We start from the raw sequence: 24,136 nt of genomic DNA on the forward strand, positions 1-24,136 counted from the left end.
TAATTTTTTGGGACAGAATATTTGAAACTCGGTACGAGATAAATCCATGAGATTTAGAGGATGAACTCTTTACGGTATTGTTGATTAAATAAAACAAAAATCTTTTGAAAATATCAATTTTTGAGAAAGTAATTCAATTTACCAAAAATAACTAACCTAAAAGTTATTTTCAGTAAATTGAATAACTTTCTCAAAAATTGATATTTTAAGATAATTTTTGTTTCATTTGATCAAAACTACCATGAAGAATTCATCCTTCAAATCCCATGGATTTATCTCTTACCGAATTTGAAATGTTCTGTCCCAAAGATTTAAACTTTAGGCGCTCATATCTCGAAAAGCAATGATCGAAAAAAATGTTTTCCTGAGAAAACTATATCATTTTGATGGCTTGATGATATACCAATCGGAAAACTTTGAAAAATATCACCAGTACAAAGTTTATTTTTAGCCTTTGCACAGCCTTAAAGCGTCTGGAGAAACGATTCTTGTAGATTGGCTCCAATTGATTTCACTCCAACTAAAGACTGGTGAACCAGCTCTTGAATTAGGCTGGAAACACACGAGGCGTTTTTTTAGACGAGGCGTTTTTTTAAACGAGTCGGCACGGAATGTCACATCACACGTACCAGCCTCGTCTCAATTCGAACATCATAATAATTACATATTATATTAATGAACTCACCTCTCTGTCCATGCTAAAAACTGTGCAACCTCAAATCGGTTTCCCCTCTTCATTTCAAAAGTAATATCTCTCGGACTATAGTCACTATATTCTAGTCTTTATTCAATCGGTCTAATTAACTCGTCTAGCAGATTGGTCCAGGCAATTGTTCCGAAATAGAATAGAATACGATTATTATAGTGATAATGCTAGCACCTGATTAACATACGTTTGCTATCTCTGTCTGTCATCAAAGCAGATAGCTCTATATCTTTACCCACCTCCACACTCCTGTCAAATCGTTTGTTGATGAAAAAGAATAATGGATTAACAAAATTTGTGCATCTCATATTATGAAAATTAATCATGTATAATAATATAGTACAGAGTACAGGAAAGAACTGGCTAATACACGTAGGGGATAGGAAATTCACGATTGACGCATCACCACGTCTCAACTACTCAACTGATTAACTTATAGTTAACTGATTAACTGATTAGTTTATAGGCCTATTTCTAATTCTTCAAGATTTCATTCGTCATTTTTTCAGTTCATCAGGTTCTATAATAGTCCCTAGGCTAGGCACACACTGGTTAGTCAAGACAAGACAAGACACGTTTAGTCACAATACTTCACATAGTTGCTTATGAAGACATGTCTAATTGCAATGACTAATCAGTGTGAGTTGCGTCATAAGCAGCAATGTGAAGTATTGTGTCTGATCATGTCTTGTCTTGTCTTGACTAACTGGTGTGGTGAGCCTAGCCTTAAACTTACTCATTTTTTGTACTTCTACTCAGCTTCCACATGGGTGTCATAGACAAAACAGTGGAGAACACTGGGAAAACACTGCAAATAAAAGGCCTTAATTCTAAAAGAAGCAGACATTATACACCACCTGAATTAAGGTAAGTTTTTTTGCTGAGGATTATTCTCACATTAGCTCTATAGTGAGGTCCACGTTATAATGGCAGTGTTTGATTAGCAATGGTATTACTATCCTTGTCTATCATCCAACAAAGCGGATAGCGCTATCTCTTACTCGCTTTGCTCTGTTGCCAGATCGTCTTTTAACAATGTAGAATTGATAACTGAATGTAGAATTATTAATTAATTAACAAAATATTTTTTCTTGATAATTATGAAAATTCTAAAAAATATAATTTATTGCTCAATGAGAATAATATAATATTGATTATTTTAAACGAGAATGAACAATTCATATTACAATATAGGGGCACCGAGCTCCGCTCTGGAGTACAAAAACATATATTTTTATTACGAGAGAAGAAATTATAATTAATTTATAGTTCATACAGAATGGTTCTATCTAATCACAGTGGATTGAGATTAATTCCCAAAAGAATGCACAAATTCCTCTCACAAAAGCATGTTAAATTTTAATCCGAATCAGAGAAGACCATTTCAAAAAGATGGATCTATTGGAATTAATCAAGATTGGAAATAACCCGGCTTTTTTGCAACCGGCACTAAGTACCTGACTGAATGATTACAAAAATTCAACAGCTGAGTCATAATTTTATCTCAGTTCCACACACATGCACTCGCTCACTCACTTCCATCATCAACATACGACAAAATTTCCAGCTGTCTCTCCAAGGACGTATTTATCCTTTTAATGTTCTTCAGAGAGTTATCCCAGGGTTGAGACCTAGTGCAATCGAATTTTTGTATCATAAACCTACTTTCTTCCAAATTTCGTGCGAATCGTTAGAGCCGTTTTCGAGATCCGGTCACATACATATATATGAACATATAAACATCCAAACATATAAACAGAAATTGCTCGTTTAATAGTATAGGATTCATCAACTTGTATCAGCTATCGTCTATAGAAGGCATTGACAAGACAGTGAGGATCGGCAACGTTGTTCTCCTATCTTTCTTCACTGCCATATAACGTGGACCTCACTATAGGGTATCTGAAGCCTGATGTTTTTGCAAAATCATGAATACTACCCCGCGAACCATGCCTTGCCTATTACGCCGTTTCAAATCAAATCAAATTATCGTTTATCCTATTAAGCGAGCAATTTCTGTATTATTATATCTGGTTATTTATGTTCAACGGATCTCGAAAACGGTTCTAAAGATTTTCACGAAATTTGGAACATAGTAGGTTTATGATATAAAAATTCAATTGCACTGGGTCTCATCCTTGGGAAAACTCGATGAACGACATTGAAAGGATAATTCATCCTTGGCTGAAACAGCTGAGACTTTCGTCGTCCGTGGATAGTAAAAAGTGAGCGAGTGATTCTGTGGAAAATCAAAATAATCATCGCATTCCCGAAATTCATAAGCTGACGTATAGCCAGCTGTATAATATGAGCACGATCATTTTACAGAATTGTGTTCTGTTTATCAATAAATAAAAATAACGAGCGAAGCTCGGTGCCCCAATATTTGTCATATAACATACAATATGTGGAGACAGTCGTCACAGAGAATCACGGAGGCAAAGCTACGGGACGAGTACTGTACTATTATTATGTTCCATTGATGTGTTCAATTCATGATGTTTGTAACTATTTTTATTTTGCAAAAAAAAATAATCTCAATGAAAATCTCAATTTCCATAGTTGCACAAGAAGTACGGAAGGAAGTCAACATTCCCCGATATTTAACACTCATTTGTATGAATTGGTGACCATAGAGGGGGTCCCGCCAATCGAAGCAGAAATACCTGACAAGGAATTCTCCAAATACTTCACCATTATCAAAAGAGAAGTTTTCTTTTGTCATAAAGTGAGTGTAAAATATTTCAATTATTTACACTATGAACAGAGATATTGTGGGATTTCTCCATATCTAGGTGAAATGAAAACTGCTGTATATGTGGAAACAGCCCGGAAAAACCAAAACTGAAACCAAAATGCATAAAAGTGTAATAATTTATTGTAATTGATATAATACCTACCGTACATGCCTCACGCCCGGTTGCAGAGTCGTTACATAAAATCAAACATAGCTTTGTGAGACATAGTTCAAAATCACTGACATAAATGGTTGGTCGTTGCACAGTCGTTTGCCGGAACCCATTTAGCTATATCTCGAATTAGCATCACACATAGGTCACACTGCAGCTCTATTCACATTTTTCCATACATGCTTCTATCCACCAATGTCCTGGCATCGGGCAAAGTTTCAATCGACATCACTGTCAACAGACCTTTATTTTGAACAGACCTAATTTATACTAATGATTTATTTTCAATAATGAGGTAATGAAAACTGACAATATCGTTTTCATTTCACCTTAATTTTAATTCTTCTTCTTCTTCTTCTTTGGCTGTGCCTTATCCCATTTAGATGGGGTCGGCATTCCTTCCTCTTAGTCTGCCTCTCCACAAAGCCCTATCCAATGCTTCCTCTCTCCTCCAACCACTCTTCCGCAAGTCAGCCGCTATTCTATCTCCCCACCTCATCCTAGGTCTACCTCGTCCTCCCACACCATCCAAAACCAAATCCTGCACTCTTCGTCCAACATAATTCACATAATAATTTTAATTATTGATGAACGAAAATCCAAAGTTGAATGGTGTAAACCTCTTGGAAGACTTCTGCTATAATGAGGTCACTTTCTTACGTAGGCTATTTTGTTAACTGGAGCCGATTACTGTTGACTACTGTCTATTATTAGTGTGTTGTTGGGAGTGTAAGAATGTAAGAACGGCACAGAATGAGAAACTTCCAGTGTCACATAGCCTCACCAAAATCAACTACTTGGACTACCGGCTTGAGTTGACATTGCATTTTGGAACATAAACGCACTAAACCATGGGATATCTTGTTCGTTCTTGTTCCAAACTTGAAGCCGAGGTGTTGAACTCAACCCAATCATTACTGTCGACTACTGTCTATAATTACTGTGTTGTTGGGAGTGTAAGTGTGCAAAAGCAGCACAGTATGAGAGACTACCAGCGTCACATAGCCTCACCAAAGTCAACTACTAGGACTATCGGCTTCAGTTAACACTCACATTTGCAACATAGACACCCTATACACTGTCTATTATTAGTGTGTTGTTGGGAGTGTGAGAGTGTAAGAAGGGCACAGTATGAGAGACTACCAGCGTCACATAGCTTCACCAAAAACAACTACTAGGACTATCGGCTTCAGTTAACACTCACATTTGCAACATAGACACCCTATACACTGTCTATTATTAGTGTGTTGTTGGGAGTGTGAGAGTGTAAGAAGGGCACAGTATGAGAGACTACCAGCGTCACATAGCTTCACCTAGACCACCAGCTTGAGTTGCCATTGAATGTTGTACCATAAATATGTCCTATAGCATGGGATATCACCATAATTGATACAGTGTTAACACACATGATATATTATCAACATAATATGATACATTATCACCACAATACGATACAGTATCATCTCAACTTGATACACAACACCATAATTTGATACAAAACTTGAACTTTATGAATGTTTTTCACAAGCCATGCGATATCTTCTTATGCTGTCTTTTCTCTATAATGATGCTATCTTTTGTCTATATATGGCTACATACCTTTTAGGTTAAAAAACTTGAAAGACACAGTATGAGAGACTATCAGCGTCACATAACTTCACGAAAAATAACTACTAGGACTAATTGAGTCAACAGTGACATTTTCAATATAAACGCCCTATACCATGGCATATCTCCTTATGCCATATTTTCTCTATGATATCACCCCGCGAATCATACCTTGCCTATGTGCCGTCTCAAAGTCACGGAGGTAAAGCTGTGGAACGCGCACTGTAAAACCCCTTTCTGGTGTGAAGGTATTAGGTTACTATTAGTAATTCACTTTTAATCAGCTGATTATACCTGTATTTTTACAGAAATGGTAAGATACAGATATAAAAAGCTTGACACCAGCTGATTAAAAGTGAATTGCTCATGTTCGCGGCGCGTAAATCTGTATACGCACCTATAGATATACGCGCCGCGAACATGAGCAATTCACTTTTAATCAGCTGATTATATCTGTATTTTTACAGAAACGGTAAGATACAGATATAAAAAGCTTGACACCAGCTGATTAAAAGTGAATTGCCCATGCTCGCGGCGCGTAAATCTGTACGCACTTCAAGTGTTACCATAGATAAACAATAGCATAAGTTATGCTATTCGTCTATTATTCCTTAGAAAAACGATAGCATAACTAGGCCTATCGCATAAGTTATGCCATCGTTTCTCTATGGAACAATGGAGAAATAGCATAGCATAGCTTATGCCATTTCAAAAACAATATCAGCTGTGAATTTCTAATAATGAGTAGTTTTGTGATTTTGACCTTTAAAATTAGAAATTTTCAAATAATTATTCCTGGACCAAAAATCAGGTGACGAAGCAGTGTGTGATTACATAACCTCAACTTTTGGAAAACATTACCATTCCATCAAAATTTTTGGAGATAAATAGTACAGGCTCAGCCTAGTTTTTCCTCCAATGTCAGAATCTCTATATATTAAAAAAATGAATGTCTGTTAATGTGTGTTAGTTTGTTTGTTTGTTAGTTTGTTTGTTTGTTTGTTAGTTTGTTCCCTATAGACTCGAAAACTACTTGACACAACGGCATGAAACTTTGGGAATATGTTGTGTGAATATTTGGGATGGTTTCTGACTGGAAATTTCAATAGGGGGGCTAATAATAATTATATATTAATCCATTTTACAGACCTGTATTTCCATACGTTTGAACTAGCAAAGCTAGTGGTGTCTCAAAAACATTGAATGAAATTGCCGGTCGACTGACCGGCTAACATAGAACGGAAAGATCATCATGATTTAAGATCATGTTGTGATACTGTATATGATTTAGCATATGAACTTACCAGCTGTAATAAACACGTCACTCTGTGATAAAATTGTTTAATGGTATTAAAACGGTAGTTTTAAGCACATAGGAAGTCCGTGTTGAGATGTAAATAGTTATTTGTGCAACTAGTGCGCAAAGTGTCAGTTTGCTGCACCGAAAGAAACGTTTACGCCCGAGCCGTAGGCGAGGGCGGAATGGTTTCTTGAGTGCAGCAGAGGAACTTTGCGCACGTATTTCACATTAAGTTTTTCCTACAGTTACCATTGAATATGAAAAGTGGGTAATTATGGGTAAAATTGCCTGAATTCCATCAAATGTTTTTCTGTGTAATTTTATTATTGATAAAAACCTTAATCCTAAAATCCTAAAGTCCTCGTTGTCCTTGGTTATAATATATAATGAATAATAATTAGCGCGTTGTGCTTGGTTGCACCTCTGCTCACTATAATAGCAGCCACAGCAGTCACTGTTACCAACTTCATTTTGATTTTGCTGCACTGTTGCTCCATATAACCTACTAAGTATTTTGCGTTGCCATGTTGCAAATCTGGAGTGCAGAAAAATTTTTCCCGCACTAGAGCGGAAAAGTGATTCTTTGCGTTCTGTAATCAGTGCAGCAATGGCCACTTTTCAACGTAACTGTAGGAAATAAAAATATTGATTGTCAGATAAATTTCATGATTCACCAAATAAAGTCAAGTGTGACATGAGATACATTGACTTTTTGGTGGTACAAAGGTCGCCGGGTAAGCTAGTAAATTATATATTCTATAATCTATATTATGATTATAGTGCTTTATACAATAAATGAAATTGAGAGAGAGAGAGAGAGAGAGGAGTGATTATAAGTAGCATAACTTATGCTATTGTTTCTCTATTGTCTTTAATGATTGAATTTACTGTGATTGGTATTAACTGTTTTTCAGTCAAAGCAAAACTTGGCGGTTGTTGGCGATAGCGATATCTATTTCCGTGTGGAGAATGAAGCGATTGGTAGAGTGGCTGTCAGGCAGTTAATCCACGATTCCGATGATGTGACAATAGTTATGCATCTATCAATACCAGATGGCGTTACTGTTCGATACAAGGAAATAAAGTTCTTTGGTACACTCTCGTGGCAACCTGTCTGGATAGGTAGGTGAGGTTATAACTATAGCTATAACAATAAATCATATTAATACTAATCTATCATTATAAAGGAAAGAACTGTCTTATTCACGTACGGGATAGAAAAATTATGTTTGACGAATCATCATGTCTCAACTACTCAACTGATTAACTTGAAATTTCGAAATAATCAACCAAGGATTGTTATAGGCCTATTTTCAATTCTCCAAGATTTCATTACGTCAAGTTTTCAGTTTGTCATGTTTTAAAGTAGACCCTTGCGGAGCACTGGTTACCTGTTAGTAAATACTAAATTGATATTGATTGATCATGCAAGAATAAGATTATTTAGTACATTTAGGGCCGGTTTCCGAGCTCGGGATTCGACTAAGTTCGAAACTTTAAACAGCTAGAGTAAGAGAATTGGCTTTCGGAAACGGGGCGTAGTCAAAGTCATTGTCACAAGTTTGAATTAAATTTCAAAAAACTAGAAAATTAAACACAAAATAAAATAAAGAGAAAATAGTGTAAAGTTTCAGATATTTTAAATTATTTAGGAATGTCTAATTTCGTCGAAGAAAAACGTTTCCAATTATAGAAATGAGAAAATAAAAACTACAACTACTGTTATAAAAGCTGTAACTACGCTCCGTTTTGGAAAGCCTATTTTCTGACTCCATCCAGCTGTTTAAAGTCTACAACTTAGCCAAATCCCAAGCTCAGAAACCGGCCCTAAAAATCTGCCAGTTCCATCTTTTCTGTTCAAAGCGTTGAGTATGTGAGTAGATGTCACTATAAGTGCCAGTTGCACAAAAGCCAGTTAAATTTTAATCGTGATTAATTCCACGTGAACCAATCCAGAGGAGCCGTCTCCTCAATGAAGCCTTCTCAGTACACAATATTGTTGCTTTTAAGCTGATTCAATCAAAAAGGCATATACGCATTATTTTTTGCCCTTAATAGCCTGATATTTAGGATATAAATAACATGAGATATTTAGTAGCCTGATATTCAGGCCACTCTTAATAGCCTGATATTTAGAATGTGAATAACATGAGATATTTATAACTGATTGACCGAGCGAAGTGAGGTCTAAGATTCAAGGCGACGGTTTTGCATTTCTCTTTATGTTTATATTATTTTATGCTCCGCATTTACAGCGAAACGCTGCAATAGATTTTCATGAAATTTGACAGGTATGTTCCTTTTTGAATTTCGCGTCCACATACATAAATATACATAGACCTACATAAATATAAATACATACATACGGTTTTTTGAAATTTTGCATTTTAAGGACAATACAAAAGGAAAAGGAGTCTCCTTTGAACGCCAATATTACTGTACCGTAAAAATAGGACTTTAGAATTATTCATCATAAACCAGCTGTCTGGTGGACTATAATACTACTCATTCAAAAGCATCGAACATCTTGAAAATGTATCTTTCCATCAACGTTGTAGACAGTATTGCAGCCAGACCTGATAACAGCGCTCACACTCACTTTCCGGGACGAAACGTCACGGTACGATAGGAAAGAAAGGTCTATGTTTATTTAGGATTTTTTCTAGACTTTTTAAATTGATAAATTATTTGTAGAATCGATGGTGATGTTGTGAAATCTCTCCATAATAAGAAAACAAAGATATTGTCGAATTTCATTAAAAAAATTTTAGTGAAATTTGACAATATCTTTGTTTTCTTATTATGATAAATTATTTATTAATTTTTGAGAAAACATAACAACAGGTCAATGTAACTATAACTGAGCGCGAGGTCTACTGTTCGCAGAACTACTAGTATTTAGGATATAAAGATATTTGAGGATCTAGTCTGACACTGTATTGTTTTACAGACAGGGAGAAGGTTACCAATTTTGAAAGTCCAACATCCATACAAAACCTGGACAAAAGCATGTAAGATTCAACTCAATAACTTGACTAATAATTTTTTGTACTATTATAATTATTGGGCATTTAATACAAGATTTAAAGGTATTGTTCACCCACATCATAGACTTAGCCTGCTAGAGAGTGGCCCGTTTTATATGGGAATGGAAATATTTAATTCAATCCCATCTCGCATACGAGAAATTGATGGCTTGAAGGAGTTCAAAAAAACACTCAGGGAATTCCTTATTGTATTGTGTTAGCAGACTTCCTTGTTGATCAATGTTTGATTTATTATGTGAAATCTGTTTTGTTGAAATATGAAGGATAGTAGATATTAGATTAAACTTTGACGTGTCATATACTGCGGGATCGTTGCTCCCTTAATGCAGTTTAATAATTATGAGAAACAAGAAAAGTAAAGTGAAGTGAAGTAAAGATTTGTCTCTATTTGAGAATTTGGTTCAAGAAAAATTGATAATAAATATCGGGACACCGAGCTTCGCTCGTTATTTTTATTCATTGATAAACAGAACACAATTCTCTAATATCATCGTGTTCATATCTTACAGCTGGCTATACGTCAGCTTATGAATTTCGGGGATGCGATAATTATTTTGATTTTCAACAGAATCACTCGCTCACTTTTTACTATCCACAGACGACGAAAGTCTCAGCTGTTTCAGCCAAGGATGAATTATCCTTTTAATGTCGTTCAGCGAGTTTTCCCAAGGATGAGACCTAGTGCAATCGAATTTTTATATCATAAACCTACCATGTTCCAAATTTCGTGAAAATTGTTAGAGCCGTTTTCGAGATCCGTTGAACATGAATAACCAAATATAAAAATATCCTATACTATTAAACAAGGAACTTCTGTTTATATGTTTAGATGTTTGGATGTTCAGATGTTTAGATGTTTGGATGTTTAGATGTTTGGATGTTTAGATGTTTATATGTTTGTATTTCACCGGATCTCGAAAATGGCTCTGTAAGCAAGATATGCCTTCACCAAATATGTAAGGGTAGGAAAATGAAAAACAAGAAAAAAAGATCGTACAGGTTTTTGATATTAAAACAAAACAATAAATTATTTTATTACGAAATTAGAATTATAATTAGAATTTATTACGAAATAATAATAATCAGATGAATATTCCAGGGGCTACTCGCTTTGCTGATCTGTGGTCGTTCAGTTTATGATAATAAAAACAAAAATTACTATTTAGAATATATATCTTACTTTACCTTAACAAAAAGTCCCTTGGCCTGCTCTTCAAGGTCCAGTTAAAACACTCCCGAATTTATAATAAAAAAATCTCTGCCAGTTGATTGAATCTAAAACACCAGCTTTCTCTACAAGATTCAAATCCTGAAAAACAATTATGTCGGTTTAAACTGCCCGGACTGTGACAGCCTATAATTAAAAAAAAAAAAAATTCGTATGGCTTTTGTTGGTGGGGAGTTCCTTGCGGGAATGTTCCACCGCCTGAATATATAATTTAAGCCGTCAATGGGCCTTACGACTGTCATACTTCAGCCGGGACCGACAGTTTAACGTGCCCATCCGATAACACGGGAGTGATCTGTTTAAAAAACTTTTGGCTCTCAGTGGGGTTTGAACCCGGGATCTCTATGCTGCTACGCAAGCACTCTATCCACTAGACCACGGATCACTCCAGCCTATAATTGAATTCTCAAGACAGAATCCTTCAGGTAACCAATGCCTTAACTCAACAACTCACTTCACAAACGGTTCAAGTATACGGGCCACGAAAGAAAAATTCAAAATCTATTTATGTGACAAACACATGCAGCCTTGATTCACAGACCAAAAGTCAACTCACTCTTGTTTGCATAGCATGGAGCTAAAAACCATAATATTGCCTTCACGAAACGTGATAAAACACACGTTTCATCTTTGTACATTGAAGATCTTCTCGCTTTATCAATTATATTTAATAATTAAAACCGCGACCAGATTTCCAATTCACAAAATAATATTTCAAAAATTGAATAGGTTTTGATGTCGTGTATGACAGCTCTAACGATTCTCACGACATTCAGTACATAGTAGGTTTATAATATAAAGATTCGATTGCACTAGGTCTCATCCCTCGCTGAAGGACATTAAAATGATAATAATTATTATTAATCTTCTATTGGTGATGGAAGTGAGTGAGCGAGTTCATGTGTGTGAGACAGTGTCAAAATTATGACTCAGCTGTTGAACTTTTGTAATCATTTAATCAGGTACTTAGTGCCGGTTGCAAAAAAGCAGATTATTTTCAATCCCAATTGATTCCAGTAGATCCATCTTTTTGAAATGGTTCTCTTTGATTTGGTCCACGTGGAGTTAATCAGGATTAAAATTCAACCGGCTTTTGTGCAACTAGGCCTTTGTGAGGGAAATTCCTCTAGGAATTAATCTCATTTTACTGTGATTATATAAAACATTCCTGTATAAATGTCATTATAATTTCCTCTTTCGTAATAAATTTTTTATGCTTTTGTGCTCTAGAGCGAAGCTCGGTCCCCGATATTAAAAATATATAGCAGATATACAGAAATTGCTCGCTTAATATAATAGGATTATTAATAACTTAATAATAATTAGTTAAAAAGAATGATTTGGTAGTACGACTACTGGTTGGATCTTTCATCAATTTAGTCCAACTCTACCAGCTAGTCCGACAAGATCCAATATCGTGTGTAAAGTGAAAAAATACGATAAACTTTACTTTCAGAGACATTGCTTTCTCGTTGAGTCCCACCACATTCTACCGCACCCTGATTGGTCCAGAGGGATATGATTTGAGAGTGGGGGAAGGCAACTCAACCAACGTCATGGAAGGAGATAGTTTCAAGTAAGTTATTGACATGAAATGTTCTGTCACAAAAATTCAAACTTTTTGCGCTCATATCTCAAAAATCTGGTGTGGCGCACTCACACAACTTTCCTTGCCGTTATGAAAATTGATCACCTGACGCTAGTGTTTACACGCATCTCAAGTCTACTTATAAACAAAGATCTGAGCCACACGGGGATAACGCTGGAGACACACAAGGTCTGCTATCTCTTCATAGTGAATCATTAATAGAATCAACAGTTGCCAACAGTTTGCAATGGATAATCACTTTTCCTCGAATCTCGAACTTATTTTCAATTTTAGGTGAAAATGTTACTGAAAATAAATTGTAGAGATTTTCATGCTCAATCTTTTCCAATTTGAAATTGTTTTTTCAAATTGTATCTGAAGCCTGATAATTGGGAATCTAAAATCACACTTTGCATAGATAGGGCGGAGCTCCTGAAATTTTTACAGATATGGGACTTGTGGCAGTTGATAGAGCTTATCAATGACTATTCCAGATATAAATTTAATCAAAATCGGTGCAGCCGTTCTCGAGAAAATCGCGAAAAACCCATTTTGATAGCTTGATCAAAAAACTTCACATTGAGAAATATCACCAGAGGAAAGTTTATTTTTACTGCGGATGATGCCCAATGAGCTTTCTGCTTGTGCGTGGGTAATGGGAAGTGAGAGAGTGAGTTATGAGATGATCAAATGTCCATGCCTATCCGATAGGATTCGAACCCACGACCAGGTAGCACTAGCAGACTGAAATTTGCAACGCCTTATAATCTGTACAAAATTACTTCTTACTTGGGATGGACATGCGCAGCAGAGAAAGCATACAGCGGGAGGGATACAAAGGTGCGATGTTGCCGTTTTGAAGCGGCCAGCATTCTCCAACTTCTAGTGACTGTTCATGTGCTCTTGCTACACATGCGAAGTTTCTGTCTGAAAGCAGTCAGACGACTAACAAATTAGCAACTGCGCTTCTACCTATGACTCTATTAATCACTGTAATTGGCTGATCTCCCTCCTTTTCTCTGCGCCGCATAATCCTCCAAGTCAGAAGTAATTTTGTACAGACTATATTCAACTCGGCTATCCGGCCTTGAATAACTGTTGATACTACCCAACAAACAAACTCCAAATTGGCAAGTTTTCAATTTTATTTTGTCATGTTTCCAGTTGGTCAAGATTCCAGTTCATCATATTTTAGTTAGTCAAATTCCCAGGTTGTCAGTTTTCTACTCTCCTTGCCCTTTTACCATAGGAAAGGAAAGTATTGCTTTCCGAAAAAAATTAAGGTACCCCAATTTTTAAATTTCTATACGTTTCAAGGTCCCCTGAGTCCAAAAAAGTGTTTTTTGGGTATTAGTCTGTATGTGTGTGTGCGTGTGTGTGTGTGTGTGTGTGTGTGTGTGTGTGTGTGTGTGTGTGTGTGTGTGTGTGTGAGTGTCTGTGCGTCTGTGTACACAATATCTCATCTCCCAATCAACAGAATGACTTGAAATTGGGAACTTGAGGTCCTTACACTATAAGGATCCGACACGAACAATTTCGATCTAATGCAATTCAAGATGGCGGCTAAAATAGCGAAAATGTTGTCAAAAACAGAGTTTTTCGCGATTTTCTCTAAAACGGTTCCAACTATTTTGATCAAATTCATACCTAGAATAGTCATTGATAAGCTCTATCAACTGTCACTAGTCCCATATCTGAAAAAAATTCAGGATCTCCACCCCATCTATACAAAGTTTGATTTTAGATTCCTAATTATCAGGCTTCAGATACAATTTAAACAGAAAATTTCGAGTGGAAAAGATTGAGCATAAAAATCTCTACAATTAATGTTCAGTAACATTTTGACCTAAAATTTAAAATAAGCTTGAAATTCGATGTGTTTATTCAATTGCAAACTGTTGGCAACTGTTGATTCTATTAAACGATTCACTATGAAGAGATAGCAGACCACGTGTGTCTCCAGCGTTATTGTCCTGTCACCAGCTGGCTTGGATCTTTGAATAGTAGACTTAAGATGCGCGTGAACACTAGCGTCAGGTGATCTATTTTCATAACGGTAAGGAAAGTTGTGTAAGTGCGCCACACCATATTTTCGTCTGTTGAAAGGTGCCAAAAAACTGAGGAATATAAGGATAAGATTGATGCATTTAAAACAGTTGTGAAGCTAAAATTGAATTCTAATAGTGTCTTCTCATTGGCCACTGTGCTTGAGGAATCTGAACCAAGTTTTTATAAAACTGTCAACACAGAAATACTGATTTGCAGTGATGATGATAAGGTGAGTGAATTTCAAAACTTAAAATTTCACATGTCATTTAATTTTTGTCATACCTATTTTATTCACAAGACTATCTATTGTACAATAGTATTTCGAGCCTACAGTGAGGTCCACGTTATAATGGCAGTGTTTGATTAGTAGTGGTATGCTATCCTTGTCAATCATTCAATAAAGCGGATAGCACTATCTCTTCCTCGCTTTGCTTTGTTGCCAGATCGTCTTTCAACAATGTAGAATTAATAATCAATTAACAAAATATTTCATCTCAATTATGAAAATTCATTATAACATTTTTTGTAAAGTAGTAGTTCTGTGAACAGTAGACCTCACGCAGTATTCTCATCCACAAGTACCTGATTGAAACTATAGACCTTATGGAAATACAGCAATAGACTGGCTTCTCCACACATCTGTGTAATCACTTGTCAGCTAATTTATGATGAATCTGATTTTTACTCTAATATTGGCGTATGAGGGAGGCTCCCTTTTCCTTTTATATTATCCTTGAAATGCAAAATTTCCAAAAACCTTGTATATACGTCGACGCGCAATTAAGAAGGAACATACCTGTCAAATTTCATGAGAATCTATTACTGCGTTTCGCCGTAAATGCGCAACATATAAACATTTAAACATACTAACATTTAAACATCAAGAGAATGCCAAACCGTCGACTTGAATCTTAGACCTCACTTCGCTCGGTCAATTATATCAATAAACCTGTTTCTGTCACCGTCTATAGAAGGCATTGACAAAACAGAGGTTCGGCAACGTTGTTCTCCTATCTTTCTCCACTGCCATTATAACGTGGACCCCACTATAGGTGATGAATAGGGTACTTGTAGCCCCCTGGGTTGGAGAACTCGCTCATGAACTGTTGTATTGTGATCTTTGAAACACGCTACTTTTAATTATACAGAGAATTATGGAAATACCTAAATATTTCTCTTACAAGAATGATTTGAAAGTAGGTTTCATTGAGGAGCTTATTTGTAATGAAAAATTACTCTGTCGCTTCAACATCTTTGTCGTCAAATGAGTAGAAATTCATTTCTTTGAATAAGGAAGTGGTTATGTGATATATGATTCCGAAGCAGAGTTTCAAGAGAAAAAGAATGGCGAAAACCGCACATTGATATCTCAACCCGTATCAGTTTGCTGATGTAAAAGTTGTGAATTACGTTGTATATTAACCAGCTGAAATCATGTGTCAGCGCATGAAGGACTGTCTGTGTGATAGCTTCCGAAATAGCCTCAGCTGATGTTATGAATTGAAAAACTGTGGTATGGCAATCAATAAAATCTTCAGCTAAGGGCCCGGTCAAATCTTAAACTGATGCCCTGTTTCACCAACCTTGGTCAAGGCATTTGAACATGGTCAGATCAGGAATAATTCGTTCCACCAACACCAGTTGAGTTTGAATATTTAGTTGTAAAATAGTAAGTTATTTATTAGGTTTGTTCTCGGAAACTTCCAATTGGTAAATATTATTATAGTATAGAAAATAAAGAACGATTTTGAGAAAGATTTGCTTTACTCTTTTATTACACATGTGGTGCGGTATATTGCCATCCATGTTGGACGACATTCTTATGTGGAATGGAATATTTGATATATACTGGAGCAGTTGTTAAGATTCCTAGCTTGCAAATAAATTTGCAAAAAGTTAAGGCCGTCCGGCTCGCAAATATGCTGGGTTCAGACCACAGCTCTAGCTCAGTAGTAGATGCATGAATACTCCAAATATAATGAATCACCATAGGGTTCAATAACTGGTGATCAACAATTCTTACCGTTGCTTTCGGGAAGTTATTGAAGAATACCAATAAGGAAGTCAAAAAGATAGTTGGTGACTGGTTATCAGTAACCATATATTCAATCGAGAATAATGAAAATCAACTATGGTTTTTCTAGTTGATCCTTAAAACGCTCGTCATGAATACAGGTATGCACCAATTTATCCTTTCGAAATTCCTTGAAACTTACAACGCCAGTTCTTGAAATTCTCTGGATCCTTATAATATGATATATTGCAGACTTATTAATATAAATATCAGTAAGATTTTGCTGGCTGAATAGTATTACTATCATCAAAGGATGATAAGTAATGAATGCTCTGAATGAGATCAATATTAATTAATTCCTTAATTATAATTATATGCTGCGGAATAAAAATGCTTGGTACCAAGACAGCTCAAACTGTATATCACGAGATGAATTAGGAAAATAATAAAAATTCTAAGATCTTGTATGCTGACATAAAACATAAAATATATTCCCATAAAATTTATAATTTATATAAAATTTCCTTATATCTATAATTCCAATATAAATAAATTCATTGATATCTCAGTTATCACAGGAATTGTTAGCATTCACAATATTGTGATTTGTAAAAATATATATTTTATTAATACTGATATATGGACTTCAAGTAGTTTCAGAACTTAACAACTTGGAACCTGTTCAGTCTATAGGTTTAATAGAACATACTTTGATCAATGAATAATAATTAATAAAAGTAATAATTTAAAATCTCAGGGTTTGTGGATTCGTGCCATGCATGGAAATAAGCTCCCTACATATATCAAATAAATTCATAAAAAGATTTCTTATAAACTATATGATAGTGTTCGACATGTTGCAAATTTCTTAAATTTGAATAAAAATTTATATAGCGCTTTGATTAATCCCACAATTCACTGATAAAGGCCTTAGTGTTAAATGAGCTCATTTAAGATAATTAGCACACTCACTATAATGATGTTCTGAAGTTCTCGTAGAATAATTAATTATCTCCAATAATTAATTAGCTGGATCCTTCATCTCTGCAGGGCTCGTGTGTGGTCCAGATTTCTTACAAGTTTCTATCAGTATTAAAAATATATTTACGGGAATGAGTTACAGTTAAGAACTCTTCAACACACACTGAGTTCACAAATAATCAAACATTAATTACATATACTTGACATTTAAAAAAGGGATTGGCTTGATGCTTTTAAAAATTAATTGGAAAAAAAGACCCTATTCTCCATGTGCTCCGCTTAGGTCGCGATCACAAGCCAGAGAGAGCAATTCTCAGAAAAATTTCATCTCTTCCTTTAACAAGTTATAAGCTTTCCTCTGATTGGCTTTCTAATCTTAGTAAAACGTGATGTAATTGGTTACTTAAGATTCAGGGTTTCTCCAACTTTGTTATACAAAGATAAATAAAAGTTTATAAATAAATAGATTAGATAATAGCCTAAGAGCATTCCAATAAATAAATCTCAATACATGAAGCTATAATGCGATACACATTTAATTTTTTATGTGAGCATTGTGTACTCTTGGTTTTCATACTTTTTTAGATTTCAATAAATATTCGAGTAACATAAAAATCATTGTTATCTTATTACATAAACCTTCCCTAACATATAGTATATAAATTTTATGAGTAAAAATATAATTAAATTCATATTAGTTGATTGAGCAATCAGCTGATTTGTTAGATATCGATTCAATAAATTGTCAATTGATCGATTGATGTATTAAATCAAAACAAAGTATTCTAACCTCAAATTGTACAAGCAATCTTTTTTTTATAATTTGACAATAATAAACAAGCCGCTTTATAATTATATTTCTGCCAAAGAATTCACATTATTGCTTAATTACAATTTTACATTATTTTATGGTGCTAAGACATGACATCATATACAGTACGGTAGGCCTATATTATTCAATCCTTAGATCAACCTTGCTGCTTCAATGTATCTCATTAGAATTGGAATGTTCTTTTGTTCATAAAAAATGTCAAAAATGATGGTGATTTGTAAATCTCTTTGTACGAGAGTATTCAATTAATATTTGTACTATTATTATAAATTAATGTAGATGTGTGACCTTACAAAACGTCTGTGCCAGGGGCGTAGGGGGAGCCTAGGGGGCCTGCCCCGAAATAATGAATATGAAGAAAAATCAGTACAGTAATAACAAAAAAAAGTACAGTAATCTGAATTTTTGATGGCCTGACGGTGAAGTAAAAAGAGCATTCAGCGCAAATTACCCTCTGAATATAAGCAGCGAAACTGATATTAAGTATCATGGGGTGTACTATATTTACTATATTACGGAATTTAATTTGGAATTCCGTTTGATAATATTTTTATTAATCCATGAGCATTTGAAAAATTGCAATATCTCAGTAATTTCCATCCATAAAAATCAGATGTAGCCAATAGCAAGCCAGAAAACATGTCGGCCAACTTCAGAAAACGGTCTTCCATTTAAAAAAAAAGTACAGCTACAAGAGTTGACCATGTTCAGATTTGACCGACGGAGTTTTGATGAATCCCGAGGTTGGTGGAACAGTTGTATGTTTGAACGAGTGATCAAATTTTGACTATAGTTTAATTGACCATGGCTAGGCTATATTTGATCAAGGTTGGTGAAACGGGGCATCAATCAGCTGGTGGCTTTAACTAAGAATGAACCACCTTATAACGAACGAGACTTGATATGGATTTAATCCAGTCCAAAATGAAATTTACTTTAAACTGATACTGTGCAAACGGCCTTAAACGATAAATCACAACAAATTTTTCTCTTATGCTCTTCCAATGTTATTTTTATATCCTGGAAAAGGACGAAGGAGTGAGTTAATTTTGTTGTCCAACGAACTTGACCTCTAAAAGGTTTGAAGAATACGTTTCCAAATTTGAAGCTGTTTGATCAATTCTTTCTAGAGTTATTGTAGAACATATACAAACAACGACTCTGGTCTTCAGTAAGTCGAAAAATTAGAACTCGCTAATGCTCGTTCGATGAATTGTTGTTTTTTAGAAATCGGGTTTTGTGAGAGTATTAAATACTATGGAGTTGCTAGTACCTGTGCGTGAAATAGAATCATACGATGGCATCTACATTGTACCAAAGACTCTGAGTGACGGTCATTCACTGTCGGCGACAATCATTGAGCTCAAATACTTGCATCTAGAAACAATGGAACCGGTCATTTTTGGTAAGAACACTAAGTGCCGGTCTCCGAGCTTGGGTTTTAGCCAAGTCACTTTAAACAGCTGGAGTCAGAAAATTGGTTTTCCAAAACGGGGCGTAGTCGCAGTCATTGTCATAGTCACGTTTGAATTAAATTTCAAAAAAACTAGAAAATTGAACACAAAATAAAATAAAGAGAAAATAGTGTAAAGTTTCAGCTATTTTTAAATGTTTAGGAATGGCTAATTTCGTCAAGGAAAAACGTTTCCAATTATAGAAATGAGAAAATAAAAACTACAACTACTGTTATAAAAGCTGCGACTACGCCCCGTTTTGGAAAGCCAATTTTCTGACTCCAGCTGTTTAAAATCTAGGACTTAGCTAAATCCCGAGCTCGGAAACTGGCCCTAAAATAAACTTCAACCTATCCCATAATCGGAGTGATCCATGGTCTAGTGTATAGAGTGCTTGCGTCTCTATTTTGCGTCATTTTTGTGCTATAGTGAGGTTCACATTATAATGGCAGTGGAGAAAGATAGGAGAACAACGTTGCCGGACCTCTGTCTTGTCAATGCCTTCCATAGACATCAGCTGATACAGGTTTATTGATAAAAACACTTCATTCACATGGGCTAACTTTTTAAATTAATAAAACAATATAAAAAATCTTAAAGCACCCTTTATTTGAAAAAAACCTACGGTGGTATGATCACCGAAACTAGTTGTTAAACTATTTTAAAGTTTTTTTTTTAATAAAGGGTGCTTAAAGATTTTTTATATTGTTTTATTAGGTTTATTGATGTAATATCAACTATTCATTCTCGTTTAAAATGATCAATTATATTTTATTATAGGCAAGAAATTATATTTTTCAATAATTTCATGATGAAATTTCATAATTAAGATAACATATTTTAATAATTAATTGATTATTCTACATTTTTGAAAGTCGATCTGGCAACAGAGCAAAGCAAGAAAAAGATAGCGCAATCCGTTTTGTTGAATGATAGACAAGGAGAGCATTATCATTGCTAATCAAACACTACCATTATAACGTGGACCTCACAATAGGTCTCTTGACCTAGAGATCCCCGGTTCAAACCCGCTCATCACCAAAAGTTTTTGACAGGTCACTAACGTGTTATTTGATGGGCATGTTAAATTGTCGGTCCCAGCTGAAGTATGACAGTCGTAAGGCCCATTAAAAGATATATTCCGGTGAGGTGGAACTTCCGTCAGTGACTCCCCATCAATAGAAGCCAAACGAATTATATTATAATTGGGTGACAAAAAAGTCTAGAATATGGAAAGTCTTAGAATGTGACTATAGTAGAGTATGCAATGATTTTTTATGAGAGTCCTTGAAGCATGATTCGGATTTAAGTTAAGAAATGAGCAAGGCGTGTGATTAAGGCTGTGCAAAGGCTAAAAATAAACTTTCTACTCGTGATAGTTTTCAAAGTTTCTCGATTTGTATATCATCAAGCTATGAAAATGAAAAAGTTATCTCAGGAAAACATTTTTTTCCTATCATTACTTTTTGAGATATGAGCGCCTGGAGTTTAAATTTTTGGGACAGAACATTTCTAATTCGGTAAGATATAAATCAATGAGATTCAGAGGATAGATTCTTCATGGTATTGTTGATCTAGTAAAACAAAACTTTTCTGAAAATATCAATTTTTGAGAAAGTTATTCAATTTACCAAAAATGACCGAAAATAACTAATTGGAAGTTATTTTTGGTAATTTTTAGTAAATTGAATAACTTTCACAAAAATTGATATTTTCAGAAAATTTTTGTTTTACTAGATCAACAATACCATGAATAATCTATCCTCTGAATTTCATGGATTTATCTCCTACCGAACTTGAAATGTTTTGTCCCAAAAGTTTAAACTTTAGGCGCTCATATCTCAAGAAGTAATGATCGGGGAAAAAATGTTTCCCTGAGAAAACTTTTACATTTTGATAGCTGGATAGTATACAAATCGAAAAACTTTGAATAATATCACCAGTGAAGAGTTCATTTTTATCCTTTGCACATCTTTAATATTGAGAACTTAATTCTGAGGCCTGATGAAAAACTACCTATGTCAATTTTTGCCAAAAATGAGTTCAATACACTAATATCGATTATTTTCAGTACCAGAAGTGCCAATGTTCCATCTCAAAGCAATAAAGTTTTTACTACCAATGTCATGATTTAGTTATTCATTTAGCTACTCACTGAGTTGAATTTATTAATATTGTGACTTGCACTACTTGTGATTCATATGAATATTGATGAGACAATAATAAATTTGGCATTTAAGACATTATTGTCATGAACTCTCTAGATTAGTATGTGATCTATATTTTCTGTAATGATTTGTTTGCTTTTGTAAATAATGCCAACCTGCTATAGGATGATTTCCAAAAAAGCAACTGTACTAAATAATAATAATAAATAATAAATTTGGTAATAATTCCCCATGCATGTTTTTTTCAGGGGGTACACTGATATTTGAGACTCCAGGACTTATTGAACCAACACTGGATGCTAGGTAAAAAACAGGGTTTTTTCAAATGTGTTGCTTTTTTCAACTCGATCGAGATCAATATTACTAGTAGTTCTGCGAACAGTAGACCTCGCTCATAAATACAACTTTCAATCTAATGAGAAGGACCAGTACAGTAAGTACAGTAATGTGAAGATTTAGCTATGTCATCTATTATTTCCTCCATTTGAAAGTACTAGAGAAACACTTTCCAGGGACACCGGACTTATCAAGGAGGTACCTTTATATCATCTCCATATTTATAATATCAAGTTTTATTACAGCTTTTCTAATTATTAATAATAGGAGATCGGTCAACCGACGAAAAAATGGAATATGCAGTAGGCAATTTAGACGCTGAATCGTCTCACAGACGATAGTGACTCCTGTCCCAGACCGGAAATAATTTGTGGGTCACTACGTTCAAACAAACTGCAAGTGCAACAAGACGAAGAACTGAAGTCCCTCGGCCCATTAGGTCACCTGAGAACATTGAGGCAGCCAGAGTCTAAATGTTGAGATCAACACAGCGTTCTGTGCGCAAACAAGCGACTGCTCTTGGACTTTCCGATCGTTCTGAGAGAAATTCATTCATCTCCAATCATACAAGATGACAATTATGCAGCAACTTTTTGAACGAGACTTCAATTTTAGGGAACACTTTTCATCTCAATCAGGAGCGGCAAGCCCGATCTCCTAATTTGAAACCTTGTGATTTTTTCTATGAATTTTCTTGAAATCCCTTGTTCATGTGAATTATCCAAGGCCCAACAAGATTTGAAGACCAATTTCTGGGGAGAAATTGCTCACATAACGCCTGCAATGCTGGCAGGAGTCATGACAAACGCCAGAAATCGGTTAACTCAGTGTATGGAGAATCGGGGACGTCACCCATCTGATTTGATATTCAAAACTGATTGAAACAAAACTTTATGTATGTGTCTACATTACAAATAATGATTACAAACTTTCTAATCCATACAATAAAGAGTTTTAATTACTTTGAAAAAAAGGAAGTTTTGCTGCCACACTCTGTGTATCACACTCTGTATATATATATATATATAATATATATATATATATATATATATATATATATATATATAGAAGAAAGAGGATTGCATAATTTCTATTGTTTGTTCATCTGTTCATTTGCTTATATGATAATTTGATATTCTGCAATTGTTTGATAGTTTGTTTGTTTCATTGTTTAATTGTTCTATTCTTCGATTGTTTCATTGTTTCATTGTTCAATTGTATCATTGATTTATTGTTTCGTTTTTTCACGGTTCCATTGTTTGACTGTTTGCCTGTATGATTGTTTGACTATTCAACTGTTTGATTGTTTCATAGTTTATTGTTTGATGTTGTTATTGTTCCATTGTCTGATTATTCCATTGTTTGATTGTATTATTGTTATATTGTTTCATTGATTCATTGTCTGATTATTCCATTGTTGGATTGTTTTATTGTTATATTGTTTCATTGATTCATTGTTTGATGGTTTTATAGTTTGATTGTTTGATTGTTTTCTTGTTACATTGTTTCATTGATTCATTGTTTGATTGTTTTATTGTTTGATTGATTTATTATTCGATTGTTTTATAGTTTGATTGTTTCATTGTTTGAATGTTTTATTGTTACATTGTTCCATTCATTCATTATTTGATTGTGTTGTAGGTTTGATTATGTCATTGTTTGTATGTTTTATTATTTGATTGTTTCATTGTCTCATTGTTTGAATGTTTTATTGTTACATTGTTTCATTCATTCAATATTATTTGATTGTGTTGATTGTTTGATTATTTCATTGTTGGTATGTTTCATAATTTGATTGTTTTATTGTTTCATCATTTGATTGTTTCATTATTTGATTGTTTCATTGTTTCAGTGGTTCATTGTTTGAATGTTTTATTGTTACATTGTTTCATTCGTTCATTATTAAATTGTTTTAT

General features: G+C 34.5%; 1 protein-coding gene across 2 annotated transcripts in view; it reads left to right on the forward strand.

Moving 5' to 3' along the window:
• The first annotated feature begins 1,471 nt into the window (after nucleotides 1-1,471).
• The window catches only part of LOC111060702, a 56,451-nt gene continuing 33,786 nt past the window's right edge, over nucleotides 1,472-24,136 (forward strand). The window contains exons 1-8 of one of the 2 annotated variants that reach the window (XM_039440681.1): nucleotides 1,472-1,573; nucleotides 3,269-3,434; nucleotides 7,438-7,645; nucleotides 9,474-9,534; nucleotides 12,255-12,374; nucleotides 14,493-14,664; nucleotides 19,490-19,667; nucleotides 22,133-22,187. In XM_039440681.1, coding sequence (XP_039296615.1) covers nucleotides 1,473-1,573; nucleotides 3,269-3,434; nucleotides 7,438-7,645; nucleotides 9,474-9,534; nucleotides 12,255-12,374; nucleotides 14,493-14,664; nucleotides 19,490-19,667; nucleotides 22,133-22,187 — 1,061 coding nt within the window. In that variant the 5' untranslated portion in view covers nucleotide 1,472. Of the gene's footprint in view, nucleotides 1,574-3,268; nucleotides 3,435-7,437; nucleotides 7,650-9,473; nucleotides 9,535-12,254; nucleotides 12,375-14,492; nucleotides 14,665-19,489; nucleotides 19,668-22,132; nucleotides 22,188-24,136 lie in introns of both variants that reach the window. The other variant, XM_039440682.1, reaches the window with a different exon arrangement.

This window comes from Nilaparvata lugens, chromosome 14, assembly GCF_014356525.2.
Source record: "Nilaparvata lugens isolate BPH chromosome 14, ASM1435652v1, whole genome shotgun sequence".
NCBI classification, from domain to species: Eukaryota; Metazoa; Arthropoda; class Insecta; order Hemiptera; family Delphacidae; genus Nilaparvata; species Nilaparvata lugens.